General features: G+C 47.5%; 1 protein-coding gene across 1 annotated transcript in view; it reads right to left on the bottom strand.

Moving 5' to 3' along the window:
• The window catches only part of sls (sallimus), a 208793-nt gene that overhangs the window by 127687 nt on the left and 62928 nt on the right, over positions 1-18178 (bottom strand). The window contains exons 85-100 of the mRNA XM_084590954.1: positions 17851-17957; positions 16707-16893; positions 16239-16380; positions 15979-16151; positions 15648-15871; positions 15354-15501; positions 15180-15280; positions 14895-15102; positions 13412-13611; positions 13113-13324; positions 11377-11597; positions 10288-10347; positions 9895-10194; positions 8457-8648; positions 7909-8364; positions 2382-2553 (exon numbers count right to left, since the gene is read on the bottom strand). Of these exons, the coding sequence (XP_084447080.1) occupies positions 2382-2553; positions 7909-8364; positions 8457-8648; positions 9895-10194; positions 10288-10347; positions 11377-11597; positions 13113-13324; positions 13412-13611; positions 14895-15102; positions 15180-15280; positions 15354-15501; positions 15648-15871; positions 15979-16151; positions 16239-16380; positions 16707-16893; positions 17851-17957 (3103 nt within the window). The remainder of the gene's footprint in view (positions 1-2381; positions 2554-7908; positions 8365-8456; positions 8649-9894; positions 10195-10287; positions 10348-11376; positions 11598-13112; positions 13325-13411; positions 13612-14894; positions 15103-15179; positions 15281-15353; positions 15502-15647; positions 15872-15978; positions 16152-16238; positions 16381-16706; positions 16894-17850; positions 17958-18178) is intronic.

Genomic DNA, 18178 nt, shown 5'->3' with positions numbered 1-18178 from the left:
GAAAGCGGTTCGACGGTTTTTAGGTTTGTGCTCCTATACAGGCGCTTTGTACGAGACTTTTCGCACATCGCAGAACCGCTAACCATACTGACTCGAGATGACACGCCGTTCCTGTGGGGAAGTGAACAAGAGGCCGCTTTCCTTGAGCGTCGCAGCCGCCTACAGAATCCTCCGATACTAGGCCATTTTGACGAAAACGCCGCAACTGACGTTCACACTGATGCCAGCAACGTTGGGGTTGGTGCAGTACTAATTCAGTGACAAGACGATGCAGAACGGGTCATCGCTTACGCGAGCCGAACACTTACCCACTCCGAAACCAACTATTCAACAACTGAGAAAGAATGTCTGGCGGTAATATGGGCCCTCACCAAGTTCTGACCATACCTCTACGGCCGACCTTTCCGCGTTATAAGCGACCACCATTCATTATGCTGGCTCGCGAGCCTCAGAGACCCCTCAGGACGATTGGCTAGATGGAGCCTTAGATTGCAAGAGTATGACGTAACAGTCGTATACAAATCAGGACGGAAGCATCAGGATGCTGACTGCCTGTCGCGCTCGTCCATCGCCATGTGTCCAGAAGAAACGGCCGATGATTTTCCCTTTCTGGGGGCTATTATAGTACAACCCAAATGGCGCAGCTGCAGAGATGAAGCTTCAAACGTTCACTCTGCGTGGTAACGTGCTCTACAAGCGAAATTTCGCTAGCAGTGAAGAGACGTTTCTCCTTGTTGTGCCCTCCGAGTTGCGCCGAGATATATTGAGTGCCTGTCATGATGAACCCACCGCCGGCCACCTGGGGGTGAGCCGTACACTTGCACGAATTCGTCAATAGTATTATTGGCCCAGGTTACTCCCATCGGTGCGGGCCTATGTACGCTCATGTCGTGACTGCCAACGTCGGAAGTCTCCGCCATTGAAACCCGCTGGATTTCTTCAGCCTATTGCTCCGCCGAAGACCCCTTTCCATCAAGTGGGCATGGATCTTCTCGGTCCTTTTCCGAAGTCCTCGTCTGGCACCCGTTGGGTAGTCGTCGCGACAGACTACCTAACACGGTACGCGGAGACCGCGTCCCTTGTTAAAGGTACTGCAGCCGAAGTTGCTCAATTTTTCGTTCATAACATTGTCCTACGTCATGGCGCCCCCGCCGTGGTAATCACTGACCGTGGAACAGCTTTTACGGCTCGCCTAATCCGGTTGGTCATGACTCTGACTCACACTAGCCATCGACGTGCGACGACGTATCACCCTCAGACCAACGGGCTGGTGGAGCGCCTCAATCGCACCCTCACCGACATGATTTCTATGTATGTGGACGCAGAACATCGCACCTGGGATGCGAATTTGCCCTATATAACTTTCGCGTACAATAGCGCCACTAAAGAGAAGACGCGACTGACCCCGTTCCAACTTGTCTTCGGTCGCCAAGTGAGCACGCCGTTGGATGCCATGAGGCCAGTTAGTCCTTCTTGCGGCTCTGACGCAGAACTTGACGTCGACATCTTTGTTCAGCGTGCTGAGGAAGCGCGGCAATTAGCACGCCTCAGAATCCACCGACAACAGGCGAATGACGCTGCTCGGTATAACCTCAGCCGAAGAATCGTCACTTACGAGCCGGGCGACCTCGTCTGGGTTTGGACACCTGTTCGTCATTGCGGCCTATCTGAAAAATTACTACGCCGATACTTCGGCCCTTACGAGATTGTTCGCCGTATCAGTGAAGTCACCTACGCCGTTGTTCCCGTAGCTTCAGCTCCATCCCGAAGGCCACAGCGTCCTGAAGTCGTGCACGTGGTTCGGCTGAAGCCCTATCATGATCGTGCATGACTGAACTTTTCGTCAACGCCGCTGGGTCCTTGTGACACTTTAGTGCACCCTTTCGCAGACTTCTTCCTAGTAGCACCGCGTCGCATCGAGTCGATGCTACAGAGAAGGGGGGCAGTGATACAAACTATAGTCGACGACGAAGCGGAGACAATCAGTGGTTAGTTGACGTAGACGATGAAGTGGTTGCTAGCTTGCATAGACGACGAAGTTGGTTGCCTGGAACCGCGCTCTGACCGCTGCTCGGACCGCTCTCGGACTTCGGCAGTCTTCTAGGTTCAGGGCGTTGCCTGGACGTTTGGCGCAATACCCGTTACAATATATATATGTATACATAAAGGTATATGTTGCCAGTGACCTATTCTCCCCGCTGCATAATAGCCAGATAATTTAGCAAATTTGAGTTTTAAATTCCAATGCAAGGTAGCGAGTAAAACACGATATGGCAGGTGGACAAGTGCAATCTTTTCAGTATTCTGATACTGATACCAGTGGCAGCTTGAAAAATTGTGAGTAAAACGTATTCAGCTAAAGGTGCCATGAACTTGCTTACGTTGCAGGGTATCCCACAAGCACTTCGACGTCTTCGAGTGGAGCCACAAACTTTGGAGGCATCCCAGGCTCAGATGTCCTTCGATGCCCCGGCTTCCATTTCACGAACTCTTCGGGCGGCATCCTTTCAGGAGCTTCAGGAGTTCTTCTCCCGATGGGGGGTTTCCCGGCATCTGAAGTAAAAACCATCACGTTATGTCTCCGTATTCGTCCTTTGACAGTGTAGTCAGAGGCATTCATCTGATTCTACCGGGTGAGTATTTTTTTTTTGTACTGTTGGCAGATTTGTATTTTAACAACTACGAGAGATACCACAGTGCTGTCTGTGCAGGTGGTTGCACAGCAATACCGACGTCATATATATGTTATGGAGCTTCATTATTGCACGAATTATTAACTAATATTAACTAATCAACTTTTTAATTGTTATTTAAGGGGCAATATTATTCGCGAAACTCAAGGCCGTCAGCACCAAAGGTGAGTTCCTTGTTTGAAGGTTTTAGCCGTCAGTGTGGCTCGAAATATCGATCGTCGAAACACGGATTTGAAAGATAGCTGCGTTGGCTTTGACGAATCATACATTTATAAAATGGCGTCGCTGCGCGTGGTATAGTCGCCAAAATTATGCTAACTCCTTTGTACATCATCAAATACATAAACGGCATCTGTATTTATTGCGTAATTTTTTTTACGCAATAAATACAGATAAATGCAAGCGAGGCCATATATATGCAATGCGTGAAAACCAAACCAACGAGTGTTCAGCTGGGTACTTTGACATAATATGCTTCGAGGCATACTGCCGATTGAGAAAGTTTAAAACCAGGATACACCTTATTTGATTCCGACGTCCTTCAATTTCGCTATTGCCTCTTAAAATCGAAACTAAAATGTTTTTAGATAATTTTTACGTATATAATGTCCGCCTTGCTGTACAACCTGCCTGCACAGACCGCACTGTGGCATCTCTCATAGTTTTCAAGATATAAATATACAAGCAGTAAAAAAAAGAAAAAAAAAAAACAGTAATCTCCATGGCCAAGACAGAATGAATGCACCTTTTGTTGCTGCAGCACCACGTGTTTAACGCTTTATATTCACGCGCAATCGGACCATGTGCAGGTGGGAGAGGAGGAATGCGCAGACGCACAGCTCACGGTCCCCTTTCCTCCTGCTGTCCGACAAACAAAGAGGGCAAGAGAGGAGGTGTTGACCCGACCCGCCCGTCAGCCTCGCCCAGGGGGTCGGGTCGAGCCAACCCTGCAGTCGGGATGACTGAACCCGACTTGGCGGTCGTTTAGCTCGACACCCGAGCATATTGCCGCGAAATGTTTAAATCTTTATTTGTTCCTGTTCGACAGCCGCTGGCATGCGGCCTTATCATTGTTATTCTGGCGCGCTTATCAATTCTGTATTCCGTGTTTGTTCATGCTCGTTGTCGCGATACGACGCGTTATCATTTTCTTTGTCGCGAACGATGCTCCGAGATCTGTCTCGAAGATTCCGATCACTCGCGTATGTTTCTACAATGTTCCAGGTTGTGCTAGTAGCACTTTGCGACGTTATCTAGATTGTTCTGAGCAGCCTTTAAATTGAGCGTTGATGAGTGCGACGGGCATTCTTTGTTCGACGATCGACGAGCACGTTTGTTGCTATCACCGCCGCCGAGTTGATTAGTTCTTTTGCGGGCGAAAGTCAGCCCAATAAAGAGTTAATTTCAGTACCATCAAGCCTGTGTCTTATTTTGGTGTCTACGGCCTTGTCACCACTACGTGACAATATAACGAGTCCGACAGTCGCTTTTCAGGCCGGCTCGACCTGGTTTTCTCGGGTTAATATAAACCCCCTGAATGAGTCTACTCCACAAAAAGATTGCACCTTTACTTTCTCTGAACAGCAGGGATAGACACCAGGCCTTTCGTATTATTCTTAGCCACTGACTTACCCGCACTCTGACAACATAGGATGCCTTGAATCCCTCCAACAGCCTGCCTCTTGCCTCTAGCCTTCGAGTAGCGATCTTGGGTTAATCTTTTTTTTTTTTAATATAATGTATCAGGGTCTTCCAATATGGGCCTTTTAAAAACAATATCCGCTACTCGGTTTTCAAGATCTGGAACGGCGCGCAGTGGTCACAGTTTATCATTTAATTTTAATTTCTCGATTTAGCGCAGTTAAAAAGTATGTTTCCACCTAGGTTCCTTGTGAGCCGAAGGATCGAAAACTAAGAAAATGAGAAACCCTTCTTTGGAGAAAAGCGCAGACTTTGCGCCCTGCTAGTCCGTGTCAAGGAGCTAGGTTCCGTGTGAACGGGACGCTCCGTGCCCGGGCGCTCTATCAACTCCGTCTTGGTTCCCGCGGAGATAGTGCATCTGCGCAGGTGCATACTTTATCGTGACATGTGCTCGGCTTGGAGAGTGGGCCTTGATAAGGACGGCGAAAATCCAAAATCCAATAAATAAATAAACGTGCCGTATCCCCCTATTCGTGCCCTAGTTTGTTTTACTTTGCCGCGCCGTGTAAAAGCACAGTCCCCCTTCTTTTTGTAATCGTGGCATAGCGCTGCCGCAAGCCTCGAATGCTTACTTCGCTTTACAGTGGCTTCCGATATTGTATCGTCTCAAAGTGATGTCTGTTGACCCGGAATAAACCGGTGTTTTTATACAGACTGGATTTGTGACTCGTCGGACGAGACCATTTCTCGCGGATCCGTTTTGTAGAAGGCGAGCCTTCAAGGTGTACTACCGCTTCTCCGCTTTCCTCGCGGAGCAAGCTTCAGCTTGGGTGTGGCGGCGCCGCATCGCGTTTCAAGTCTTGCTGGCCAAACATATTTTCTTTTGGGTAGGTAGCTATTTCTCATCACGAAAAAAAAAAAAAAGAAAAAAATATATATAATTTGTATTTTTAGTATTTAGCAACAGTTTTATCAGCTCAGAGCGGCAGATAGGTAGGGCTTAGTTCTGATTAAGTAACATCAATACAGTGAACTGATCTTTCTGCGAGCTCCACTTGATCGCGGATCAGGACTGTTATCAGAGATCCGAGAGCTCTGCCACAGCACGGTCATCAAAATGCACCGAAGATTTTTCCCAGTAGCTGTGGGGACACTGTATGCAGCATCACATGGAACCACGGCGTCTGTGTAACCATCGGTATGCGCAGGTTGGACGCAGAGGGCACAAGTTTCGCACCCTTTGCGCGGGAGCTCACGCTTGCCTCTCATATTACTCGCTTCCATTTATTAGGCCCTGAGGTACAGTTCCATCTCCTTCCTTGTCTGCCGAAATGTGAACTTTTCTGTGTCGTTTTGGCTGGGTGTTGTTTTTGCAAAACGGTGCTCACTTTATATCAAATCTTTGCCTGTGACATAAATCATAAGTGTAGTTAGTCACCCTTAGAGTCGAAAAAAAAAAAAAAACTGGTTGAGCATACTTTTTCAGTACAAAATTTCTAGCTTCTATCCGCTCCTAAAAAAAATAAAATAAAAAAGCCCGTGTTTTGGTTTAACGTATGAAGTCAAACGCAATGCAGTGCTTTTGACCGCCTCCATCATCGTGCGCGGACGGAGAACAAAAACTTTGGGCGGTGGACACACTGATCATCAGCTCTGAAGTCTTGCCAGATAATTTTGCAGTTCCTATTGCAACTCTTTGGTTCCTCTTTACACCTTCTCTTTCCCTCAGTGCAGTGAAGGAAAGCGTAGCAGGGGGCGGCAGAAAGTTAGATGGGCGGATGTGGTTAAGAAGTTCGCAGGGGTCAAGTGGATGCAGCTAGCACAGAACCGGGTTAATTGGAGAAATATGGGAGAGGCCTTCGCCCTGCAGTGGTTATAATTGGTATCGTCAGGCTGATGATGGTGAGTGTAGCATGATGAGAGGCTTTAGCTGGCGCCGGAGCATGCTTCTGGTTAATCCCCCTAGTCCGCCCCCGTACGGCATTGACTCATTTAGAATAAATTTTGCTCCAAAGGCCGTAAGAGGTTAAGCATGGAATGCTTTTAGCTTCTATTGTCGACGCTCCTCGGTGAACTTGGCGCCAGAACTTCCCGCTGGTGCCTACGGGCTGCGCTGCCGCCGGGCGAAGCCAGCGCGCGGCGGCGCGAAAGAGCCTCGCTCCCCTACGCGTTGTCCTCGTAAGCCAAGCGGGAGAGCCGTGCTTGTTCCATAATCTGTGCCTCCGAGGACATACAGTCGTGCACCAAAGTTGCGGCTCGTCTGGACGCGTTCTAAACGATGATTTTGGTTTTAAAGTACAATGTAACCTGAAAGGTGAGAAACATCACCTGATATTTTTTTTTTTTATATACGCGATAGTGATTCTCTATAAGGATGAAAAAAAGGTGCTAGAAATTTCTTTCGGGGATTAAAGGGAAATTTTCGCTTAAAAGCGGCTCTAAGTGCAACCTAAAAGGCAACAAAAACCTTTCGAATAAATGTGCGATGAATTCATGAAAAAAAAAAAAAAAAAGCTGAAAGTACAAGCAAACACGGGTTTCGAAATGCTGTTAAAATCGGCTGGTTTCTGCGCAACGATGGTCGAATTGTGTTCATACACGTTCTTGCAAATATATCTTCGACTAGGTGGCGTAGTTGACGTCCTGCACTTAAATCCCCGCTTTGCCTGCACTTTTACCTGTGTCCGTATTCCGAGCGTGCGCAGTTTTCGTCCTCGATTGATGGAAGAGGATGTTAGTTCGGTTGCGACTGTGAGCGGTGACACCCGTTTCCAGCATTTCCACAAATTAGTGGGCGGCGAAAATGACGCTAGGTCGCAATACGGGTCCTGCTCTCCTGCACTATACCGTTGACAGGAAATGCGCCGCGAGGAATTTGGCTGGGTGTAGTATATGTCGGGAGGAGCTTCCTGTTTGTAACGGAGTTGTGGCCGATGTCACCGTGTTAGAACATTTTTTAAAATATTTTTGCAACCATTTCGTCGAACTAATGGCATTAGCTATGAAAACTGAGAAGGTTGGCTTTCTAGTCCTCCACTCTGAGTTAATGCTTTTTCTGCATAAATATTTAAACACCTTGCGTGCCCACCTGCTTTCATTAATTTTTCGGAGGCTTTCTTTGTGTTATTTTTCTGAGCTGCCCGTGCTTCAAGCGATCCCTAACCAATGTATTCCTATACTGCCTCATTTGCGGCTTTGTCGTGGGCACCTAGTACTGATCTTCCAATAGCTCTCTTGAATTATGTCTAGTCCCGACTGAATTTCTGCTCTTAAGCGCAGAAACGCGTTTGCAGAAGTAAACCTTAGCACAATAATTTCTTTCCAAATACCTCTCACCCAGAGCCCGTTGTGAACAGTGTGAGCGGTGAAAGGTCCTCAACGTTGCACTCCGTCGCCCGAACGAATCTTTTGTTGGATGCTATGCCGCTACTGCAAGACATTTCATGCTTACCTTTGCTCTCTACTACGAGAGAGCATTATTAATAAAGTTCTTGTCCCTACTGAGCAACTGCATGTGGCAATTCGTACTATTTGACCATTGCACCATGAGGCTGGGCAGCAACGCAACGCCTACCTTTTGGCGCCAGCCTGTCGACTTCGGTGGGAGGCTTTTCGGCCTGGTATGGCTCCTGTGGTTCGGGATGCCAGGGTGACTCGGGCTGCGGCGGTTCCCTTCGCTGGACGGCATCAGGGACGGGAGCTCTATCGACGTGCTCTCCAGGCCTGAGCGGCCTCGGTGGCTCAGCCCTGGGCGGTCTTCCTGGCCTCGCCCTTTCGGTGCTGGGAGGCCTCTCTCGGTCAGGCCTGGGAGGCCTCTCTGCGCTCGGGAACCGCTCACGTTCCGGTGGCTTCGGTGGTCTTTCGGCACTTGGGGGTCTCTCCGGCTCAGGCTGTTCTTCGTCCGTCGGTGCCGCCTTTGGAGAAGCGGACCGGAACATGCTGAACGGCCATGTCGGCTTGAGAACGGTGGTAAGAAATTCGATGGCGCTCTCCTTTGCCGTTTTCTCTGGCTTTTCCGGAGGTGGAGATTCTGAAAATAAACAAAAAGCAACCGGGTTGCAGCGGAGGCCGTTGGATTACGCGTTCTGAAAAGCGGAAAATATGTTTTCAGCAGGTTTTCACCTTTCGGCCTTGACAGCTTTCGTATTTGCGGCGCAATTGTTTCCTTGAAGCTCAGCTCCGACTCCGATTCAAAGCTCTGGTATTCGTCATCTGAAGGTTTCCTTCGAGGTGGCTTGGACTGAAGGAACGCAGGTATCTTGTACTGCTTTTCCTCCGGTGGCTTTTCCTCTTCTGGCTTGAGCTCTTCCGGTTCTGTTTGAAAAGAGCCAGAACAGTTAACGAGTTATCAATGCAGGAGCTGCACTGAAATTGACTTAAGCGCTAGCTGCCCAAAATAGTGGAGGTACCAATAAGCTCGGGGCATTTTAGGCAGCATGATGCCTGCACCATATTGCAGGGTTGAGTAATATGTCAACTATGTTCAAAAGATGAGCTAAACAATCACTCGTCGTGTCTTGCAGATCTTCTGTCCGAAGGCCATCTATGCTGCGCCGCAAAGTAATGGCGGGAGTAACGCTAGCTGACAGGTTTTTACCACCACTGTCCGGCGAATCAGTTCTTCACAACACTTCATCTAGCTTGCATTTACCGCCTTATTGACTCGCGTACAAAAAAATGCTTTAATTTAAAGTAATGCAGGTAACCTTGGGAATAAGCTCTTAAAGGCCCACTGTCCACCCTCCGGTCGAAAATATTTTCTTCCCCGGTGACTGTGAGACTTCGCCCCTAGCACGCAAGACCGCGAAATGTTTTTGAAAAGAGTAACTAATAACGCAGTTACAGCCACCGCAATCACCCGATTCTGTCATGCTTCTCTCCTTCCGTTCCCTCGCAAAGGTTTTTCACTCTCCTGCCCGAGGTCGTCTAGCCTCCGCAAGACAAATTCCCCTTCCTCCTCCGCGTTTGGCGGGAGGTGAGACGTGGCTAAAGCGTGGCGCTCCGCGTGCGCGAAAAAAAAAAAAAGAAAAGAAACGGGCGAGGGAGCGTGCGCCGCTGGATTCAGTCTGGCTAGTCTGGCCGTGGCGAAGGAAAAGCGCGCGGCGAGCAGTAGACACCCATCCTTCTCCCGTCAGTCAGCGAGACGGACCAATTGACGTCGTTCTCTGGAAGTATGTCATAACTGTGGCTCGACGGGCCAGCGCAGGAAACGGGGAAGCTGGCTTCCCGAAGAAGAGCATGAGAGAGCTTTGATTTGTATTTTCGTTGCTTTGCGGCGCGCGTGTCACTGTAGCATTTTGCACAGACTATCTCCGGTACCTGATCGAAACACTGGGCTCCTTTGCTTAAAAGGTCCTTCCCTGGACAGTGGCCTTTTAAGAAACCATTAAACTAGTGTTATTTCATGGATGTGCCACTTTGCGTACACTAAGCTACAAAGAGCGCTAAGTGTAATTTTATAAATAAAACGCATCTTCGGATTAGTCTTACGAGGCTGCTTTCATTACTACGCCAAAGAGTAACCGCACAGATACGGCGGCACTGTCCCTTGCTGTCGTACCTCCAGCGTGCAGATAGCACTCGGTGGTTTTCTCGCCGGCCTCGTTTACAGCCTTGCAAATGTAGCGCCCTTCCGTCGCTGGCATCATCTCCGTGATGTGCAGCATGCACTTGTCGCTCAGAAGGGTAATTTTGTATACAGGCATGTAGCTTGGCTCGATGAGGACTCCGTTGTGGAACCAGTGCACAGTGGGTTTCGGACGCCCTCTCACGGTGCACTCGAGAGTCACAGGGAACCCAAGCGGCTTGTGGTATGTGCGCTGCAAAGGCACCTCGAACCGTGGCCGCATGCTCTTGAAATCTGCGAGACGGCGGAGGGAAATAACCGTACTTTAATTTCTTTACCAAATGATTCTGTCGTGGCATGATATGAAAGAATGAGTCAAGACCTCACCTAGGCTCAGACGGTGGTCTGCTCTCAGTATTCTTCGCATGGGCCTCATGGAATTCAGATCTGAAATTATGTGCAATTCTTAGTCGAAATGCGCGAGCCAAGAATAGTTCGCAGGTCTCGTTTTTCCTGTCTTTTTATTTCACAGACTCGACTATGCGTTAGCGGGTTGAAATTTTAGTTCAAGATGCGTTATTGACATTAAATGGACAAATCTGATACAATGAAGCTTAGAACAGTCCGCTGTGCTGCCGTTATCGCAAAGCTAGTGAAAGAAAACGGAAAAGGTGTCTTTTAAAGCTACCCACCGTAGCAATATAAATGAGTGGCCGAATCTTCCGGCCAGAAAATAATCTTATCTATTATTATTATTATTATTTTTGTCATCATACATAGTGGGGGTGTCCGCGTTTCGTGCGTTTCCGAACAAAAGAAATCTTGGTGCTGCCAAATGTGCCTGCGCGGTTACTTGCCAAACAAGTTGGGTACCTGCGTCTTTATTCTGGTATTTAAATAGTTGGCGTGCATTTATATAAGGATGCACAGACAAGTATTCGATTGTACTTGGCCCATTCATTGACTAGAAGAAAGGCAAGCAATGCATACAGTTTCACTTTTGAAAAGTGTAGCTCATGTGGTGACTGACCTGCCCTAGTGAAAAACACCGCATGAGTCACAATAACCTCATACGAATTTCTCATACTAAACTCATCAATTCTCACATATTTCTCCTATGATGAATGAGTTTAGTATGCGATTATGAGATTTGTATTAGATTAGTATGAGTTTAGTATGAGAATTTGTATGAGGTTATTGTGACTCGTAGGGTTTTTTCACTAGGGTTTGAGCACACACTTGTTCAAGAACTGTACGTTTTCTATTTATTTCAAGGCTACAGGTTGATGACTTCTAAAAAAAACGAAACGCTGGCTGCTGCAATGCGGTCAAAAAAAGAAAATAACAATTATTTGAGTTTTTTTTATCGTTTCTGTCAGAGAATGTTACATTCCGGTTCAGCTGATTACTTTTATTCTGGTATTTATATTGATTCAAATGAAGCGATCAAAAATTGGTGTATAAAGTACTGCTTACCTAGTTGTATCAGCTCCGCACGAGTAGTGTCGGTACCGTAGCGGTTTTTGGCTTCGACAACATACTCTGCGAAATCATCAAGTTCTGTGTGCGCTATTGTAAGGGACGAAATGCCCTGAGGATCGTAGTAGAGCTGGTACTCAAAGGAGTGCTTGATGGGTATCCCGTTTCTGTACCAGGTTATCTTTGGCTTCGGCATCCCCACAGCTTTGCAGTCCAACCTAGGGGAAAGGTTAGGGAAATTGAACGCATTTCGTATGGCATTTAGCGGCTTCGCCTAACCAACTCTCCTTGTACTGATCGTTAGGCTCGTTAGTACTGTCTCCTACATCCTTCATCCAGAAAAGTAGTAAATGAATGATATACCAGCCCACGTCTCATACAATGCTCCCAGAGGGTCTTTGAATACAAACAGACAAACAAACAAACAAAAACAAATGGTGTGATTTGAATTAAATTCATGTGTCACTAGCGCATGTCCCGAATAACATTTTCTTTAAACTATTATCAAGCTCGCAAGGGTAGTGGCATGAATGGGTGTGAGATTTTGTAAATATCTCTGAGGTAGAGTAGTCTTGAAAGGAGTAAAACTTTACTGAGAAAATAAGATATTGAGGAATGCCAGGAGCGCAGAGTGGCACATGGACAACCAAGGCACAAACTACAGGATATGCGTTGTGAATTTGATCTGTTGTGAACGCATCGCCGGCCGCAAGACGTAAAAAAAAAAAAAAAAGAAGAAAGAAAGAAACCAGATAAAGAGAAAGGACACGGCGAAGGCTAAGCAAGCAAAAGCGCTCGACAACTCTACATCTCCATGTTTGGAAAGCACTCCCTTCCAGTAAAAGCTGAATTGCATTCAGTTAAGTAGGTAAAATATATAAAAACATACGAACATCATGCTTACTCATTCGCCTCCTCGTTTCCTTATGTGAAGACCGTTATAGCTTTATTTTATATTTTGATGTCCGCCATGCTCAAGAAACATCTCCCGCACAAACAGCATTTCTCGCCTGGTGCCCACCTGATTGGTAGCGGATACTTTCGCTCCTTCGTTGCGAAGCCGGCCTGTATGACTGGGAGAGCTTTGCGCGTGCGACTTCAGCCGATAATGTGATGAAACACGCTACACGCGTATGCCTATAGATTTTGAGATCAAGTGGAAGACCTTTGCTTAGCTAGTTTGTTTGGCGCGGAAAAGGAACGCTGTGCCTGCTATGCAAACCTCCTCGTGGGGGGCAGCTCGCGCATGCAGGGGATAATCTGAAGTGATTCGAGTTTCGTAGCGTACGTCCGGCATTGAGGTATAGATGAGTAACGGATCATGACAACAGCTTAAATGGACTGCAGTAGCCTCGGCAACGACGCAACATAAAAATGAGCAATCATAGCACTCGCTGATAAGCAAAATTACAGAAAAAAAAAAACGCGACTTTTAGCTCTTAGAAAGCGCGGATTCCGTCTGGCAGCTGCTCCAGCAGCAGTATGACGAATGACGTGATCCCACTTGCTCCTTTAGGCGTGCTCTAGGTCTGCGCTATCGTACTTCGCTCCAATGGTGGAGCTCACGCTCAATATTACGTGCAGTTCACTAGCTGGCACCTTCGGATCATCAAGCCTGTGGCTCTTAGCCGCCGTTTAGGGTATCGTAGATTGTGTTCTGGACGCTATTACAACGCACCACGATGTTAGTGCTTCTATGCACTGTATATATAGAAGGAAAAAAAAAAACTCACGTTGCTGGCTGGCCCAAGGGCACTATGACATCCTCCAAAGGCACAACCACAACGGGGGCTGAACCTGGGTCTGATGTTTTTCTGCGGCCACGCTCCCAGGGTTGCACTGGCTCGTAGCACACGGGAATCATTTCCTTGGGCACACTTGTGGAGCCGCGGGACACCTTCTTTTTCCTTCGCTTGTGATGAGTCTTTCTGGGCTTGTGCTTGTCCTGTTGCGTAAGAGAGAAGAGTATACACGCTTCGATTATCACAAAATACTTTATTCTGCGCAAAGGGGTAAAAGATTGACAACGTACTCCCGGCATTCGTGGTGGCCTGCCATCATCTCTTGGCAGGTCTGGTATCCTCTCCATGTCCGATTCGTCCATCTCTGAAACGCTGGGCATTGTGTCCAGTGTGTCATATGACTCCTCTTGAGTATGATCATGGGTATGTGCACCGCCCGGGGTGTCGTAAGTTGCCGACGCTACTTCAGAGTCTGGGACGTACTCGTACGCTGCAACGGCGCAAGTGGGTAAGCATCTCTTTCTTGACACTTTTTTTTTTTTTTCAAGTAGCGCTACAGTTGGAGGTTACTGAGGCGTGAAACGACACATACGGCTTTGTTGCATGCCGTATGGGTTGTGTAGTGGGGACGGTGAGGGTCGAGTGGAAAGTTTGCAACTAAGCGAGCCACAGGCGAAGCCCGCTTGTTGCTTCAACAGGGACGCATTTTCTCAGTGTGTTTATTGTCTTATACCTCGACTTCCTGTAACGCCAACGCCTCGTTAAAGGTCTTATGCGCGGGATCTTCGCTGTACCCATTACATTACTCATATACTTGCCTAACGAGAGTAGCTAAATGTTTCTCTTTATATCTGTTGAGAAAATGTTTTCAAGGCATTATCGGCATTAAATATCTACGTGATAACAAGGTCGTGGTTGTGACACCTACCCAAGTACAGAACGCAGAAAAAAAAAAAAAAGTGCGCGTCCGCATGGCTAGATGGTTTATCGATTTCAAGCGTACAAGTAATTTGAACTAATATTTCGCATTACATGTGGAGTTTAGAGGGCCAGCACACACTCATTTTATGATTATGATACTAGTTAACCCGAAATTTATACACAACTGTAAACATATTTGAATCATAAGGGATCGCACGCGGAACATCGCTTGACCTCAGCTTCAGCGGCGGGCAGTGAGCTTACGGGGCGTACTACAGCACAGCGCTCTTGCCGTACTCTTCTTCGTTTTCCTCCTTTTGGCTCTCACGCACCATGCTTTCCATCGTTTTCTCGCGCCCACTTCGCTGTTTTCGTACTTTCATCCTCGGCTTCGCTCATCGTTCGCTCTCCCTGTTAAGCCATCACCGCCACCGGCGCTCAGCCCAGGAACGGACGCCTAAGAGCTGCGTTTTGAAACAAGCCACCGCACGAATTCTTGCTTTTTCGAGTTACTGAGCTGATGCGTTCCGCGTTACATTTCTTCAGGGCTTTGCCCAGGTAATTGGGGCTTTTTTATCTACTCGTGGAGCTTCTGGCCAAAGCTTCAAGGAATTTGTTTTCTTTTGCTGTATTGCTGCGCTGGATTTCGAATCAGCCAACTGGAAACGCATCCGATGCATTCGCTGAAATTCAGGAAGACTATACTAGAATGCTCAACAAAAAGATGCATAAGTTGAGTCAATGTACTCCTATCCCGTAATCGCAATTTCTCCATGTGGGCGCCATTTGTTAATGTCTATGATCTTTAAAGAATTCTCGGTTAGCATTAAGCCATGCTTGCGAGTTACTTACATTCAACATTGACGTGTGTCCGCGTCGTTGCGGTTCCCGCAATGTTAACTGCTTTGCACACGTATTCTCCCATATCTTCCGGGAAGGCCTCGGATATGAACAATTCGCAGTACCCATCCGTGCGCTGTGTTGTCCATACATCCGAATTCTCTTTCACTTCTCTGTCATTGTGAAGCCAAGTTACGCGAGGCATTGGCTTCCCTGTGACCTGTGAGAGAGATGATATATTAAACTTTGTTACGGTCGTGTTCGCGAAAGTTGAATGGAATGATTGTAACAACTTACGTATACAGAAAGCTTTGCTTCCCCACCATCCATCACCGTTACTGGTGTGAGCTCGGTTAAGAACCTTGGAGCTTCCAACGCTGCACCCTCTATGGTTTCCTCTGTAAGCGGAGAAGATTGCATTTATTTAAAAGGTTTCACTCTACCAGTCTCACCAATGCACACTTGACTGACCTTCCACCGTTAGTTTGGCTTTCGAGGTTGCGATGCCGACCGGATTTTCTGCTGTTACCGAAAACGTTCCCGCGTCGTCGGGGAACACTTCCGCGATCTGGAGTGTCGTCCTGTTTCCTTCATTGTATATTTGGAAATCTCTAGATGACTGGGTTAAAAATGAAAGGCAACCAAATAACAATACGTTAGCTGCACTGTTTGTATCCTGCGCACAGACCGTGGCAAAAGAAAAAAAATCGAGCTAATCACTACAAGTGCATAAGATAAAAGCCGCAGCTGTCGCCGTTCGCTTACCTTGACAACTTTCCCATTCAGGTACCAGGTGAATGAAACGACCTCAGGGAAAGATGTAACCTCTCCAACGAACGTGACTGGCGATCCTTCGACTACTGTTTGTGAGACCAAGTTTCGAGTGAAGACCGGCGGCTTCAGTTGTGTGAGGCTTTCTGGCGGCGGTGAACTTGGCATTGCTTCCGACGGCTCTTTGCTTAACGGCGATGTTGGCAGCGACTGCTCCTCTGATTAAAAAAAAAAAAAAGTATTACCATGAAATGTTCCCCAGGCCGCTCCCCTGAGCGGCCGCGGCACAGTGGTGTTGGGAACAAATAGACCGAGTGAAACTTACGTATAACGCGGAGGTTAGCGGAAGTTGTTGCCCGTCCGGCAGGATTCTGCGCTCTGCATTCGTAAGGCCCAGCGTCTTCGGGGAACAATTCAGCAATCACGAGAGAACTCTTGAGGCCTTCAGAGGTCACTAAGAAGTCCCTCGATGACTTCAGCAACTTGCCCTCAAAAAACCTGGAAGACAGACGCGTGACGTCGAGTGCTCTCAGTACCTGTGCGACATTTTAGGCCATTAGCGAAGTATGGTCTTGTCTGCCTCACCAGTGAAAGTCGGGGTTGGGCACGGCGTGAACTTCGACGCTTAATCTCGCAGGCTCGCCTTCAGGGTACGCCATGGGTCTAAGAGGCTGTACAAACCGTGGCTGCACTGACACGTCTGACACGCCTCCGAAGAACTCCACATCTGTTAAACACAGTATGCGTTGAAAAAATATGACTTCGGGAAACGCATAACAGTTTTGTTTTCACCCACAGAGTGCAATTTTCGGTCTTGATGTTTCTTGCCCGTGTTCACAGTGGAGTGACTAATTATTCGAGAACAACAAGCATCTCTGGGACTGTTTTTGTTAACGTTTTAGTCATTTTGTTTGACAATAACTTTTTTCGTTTGCCATTAGCTTTTGCCAGCACATAATTATATCTTTAAAGAGCAAAAAACCAACTGCAGCCTTTGGCTGCTTGCAACCTAACAAGCAAGAACAGGTTTCTTTCAATCTATTTCCTACTTACCAATCACAGTGACAGCAGCAGAAGTTTCGTCTTGGCCATACTCATTGAATGCTCGACATGTGTAAAGTCCCTGGTCGTCTGGGTAAATCTCCGGAATGGTAAGCGAGACTAATCCAGTCAGTGGATCGTAGTGCATTTGAAAATCTTTCGTATCCTTGACTTGTCGTCTGTTTTGAAACCATTTGATCTGCGGAAGAGTGACAGTAAAAAAAGAGCCGCCGTCACAGTGACCACAACCATTTCATTCGCATTCCATTTTAGAACTGCGCTCTGCAATCAAGCTGAGCCGTCAGTTTCCCTAGCCTGCCACGAGAGAACAACGCTCATGCACTCCGGCAGCTAGTGTGCCCAATTGTTCGGGAGGAATTGCAACACCTTCGCACTAAGCGTCTCCAGGCGCCTCCCGCTACCGTTTCCAAAATACGCGATGAGCTACAGCAAGCAATGCAGCCACTAGTACAACCGCTTCCCAATCCTCCAGTCCTCTCTTACGCTGAGATACTACGCTCACCTCCGCCCACCCCGCACCGCCGCCAATTGTCACCGGTTAAAGTAGACAAGTTGCAGTGGCCGGTTAGGCAGCCTGCATTCACATTTCCAGACAGCATAAGCTCATTATGCACTAAGTGCGGAGAGAAAGCCGACCTTAATCATATCATCTGAGATTGCTCAGAAGACCCGCCTCCCAAGGCTCTCATAGAAGCTCCCTCACTTGAATCCTGGGAGGAAGTGCTGCGTAACGCGAGCCCCGATATACAGTTGGGCGCCGTAAACCGCGCTGAAGAACACCAGCTAATGGCCACTTGGCTCTTCCACTAAGACTACTCCCGACAATAAAGATTTCTCTCTCTCTCTCTGTCTGTCCCCGTCATTTTCTGATTGGTGTAATGGTATATGCAGGTAATGTATAAATCTGTTGCTGCCAACGGTATTGCGGAGTAGGTAGCTACTCCTGTGGACTTTTGTTCTAACTGACATTTTTTGGAGAAAACATTTACCCAATTATCTCACTGGTCATCTGCGCATGAAATAAATCGGCTAGTAAACAATAAACTCTTCTCGGGGAAACCCTCAGCACAGCATCTCACCTTAGTGATTTGAATGGCGAATGTGAAGAGGCAAGTCCTGCAGTGAACAAACTTACATGTATCGGCTGACTGCCGACCACTGTGCAGCGGAGAATTGCGGGAGAACCATCTGTGGCGGCCACGGGCTCCAGCTGTTCAATGAATCGCGGGGGCTCTTTGCCTCCTGCAATTAGCAATGTCAAAATGCTGCCACAATCAGAACACATGTCAGCAGTATACCTTCACTGCTGAAAAATATTTAAGTAATATGGGGCTCTTCATGCGGAATGAAAACCGTTTCTGGCTACCCTAATTTAGTGCTCCCTTGCGTTAGCAAAGTATTTTCGGTTGTGAGATTTCAATAAATAAATAAATAAATAAATAAATAAATAAATAAATAAATAA

The sequence above is a fragment of the Amblyomma maculatum genome, chromosome 1 (assembly GCF_055883805.1).
Source record: "Amblyomma maculatum isolate TAMU_Amacu chromosome 1, ASM5588380v1, whole genome shotgun sequence".
NCBI lineage: Eukaryota > Metazoa > Arthropoda > Arachnida > Ixodida > Ixodidae > Amblyomma > Amblyomma maculatum.
Note: the sequence above shows the minus strand (reverse complement) of the source record. Positions and strands in the feature narration are given on the sequence as shown.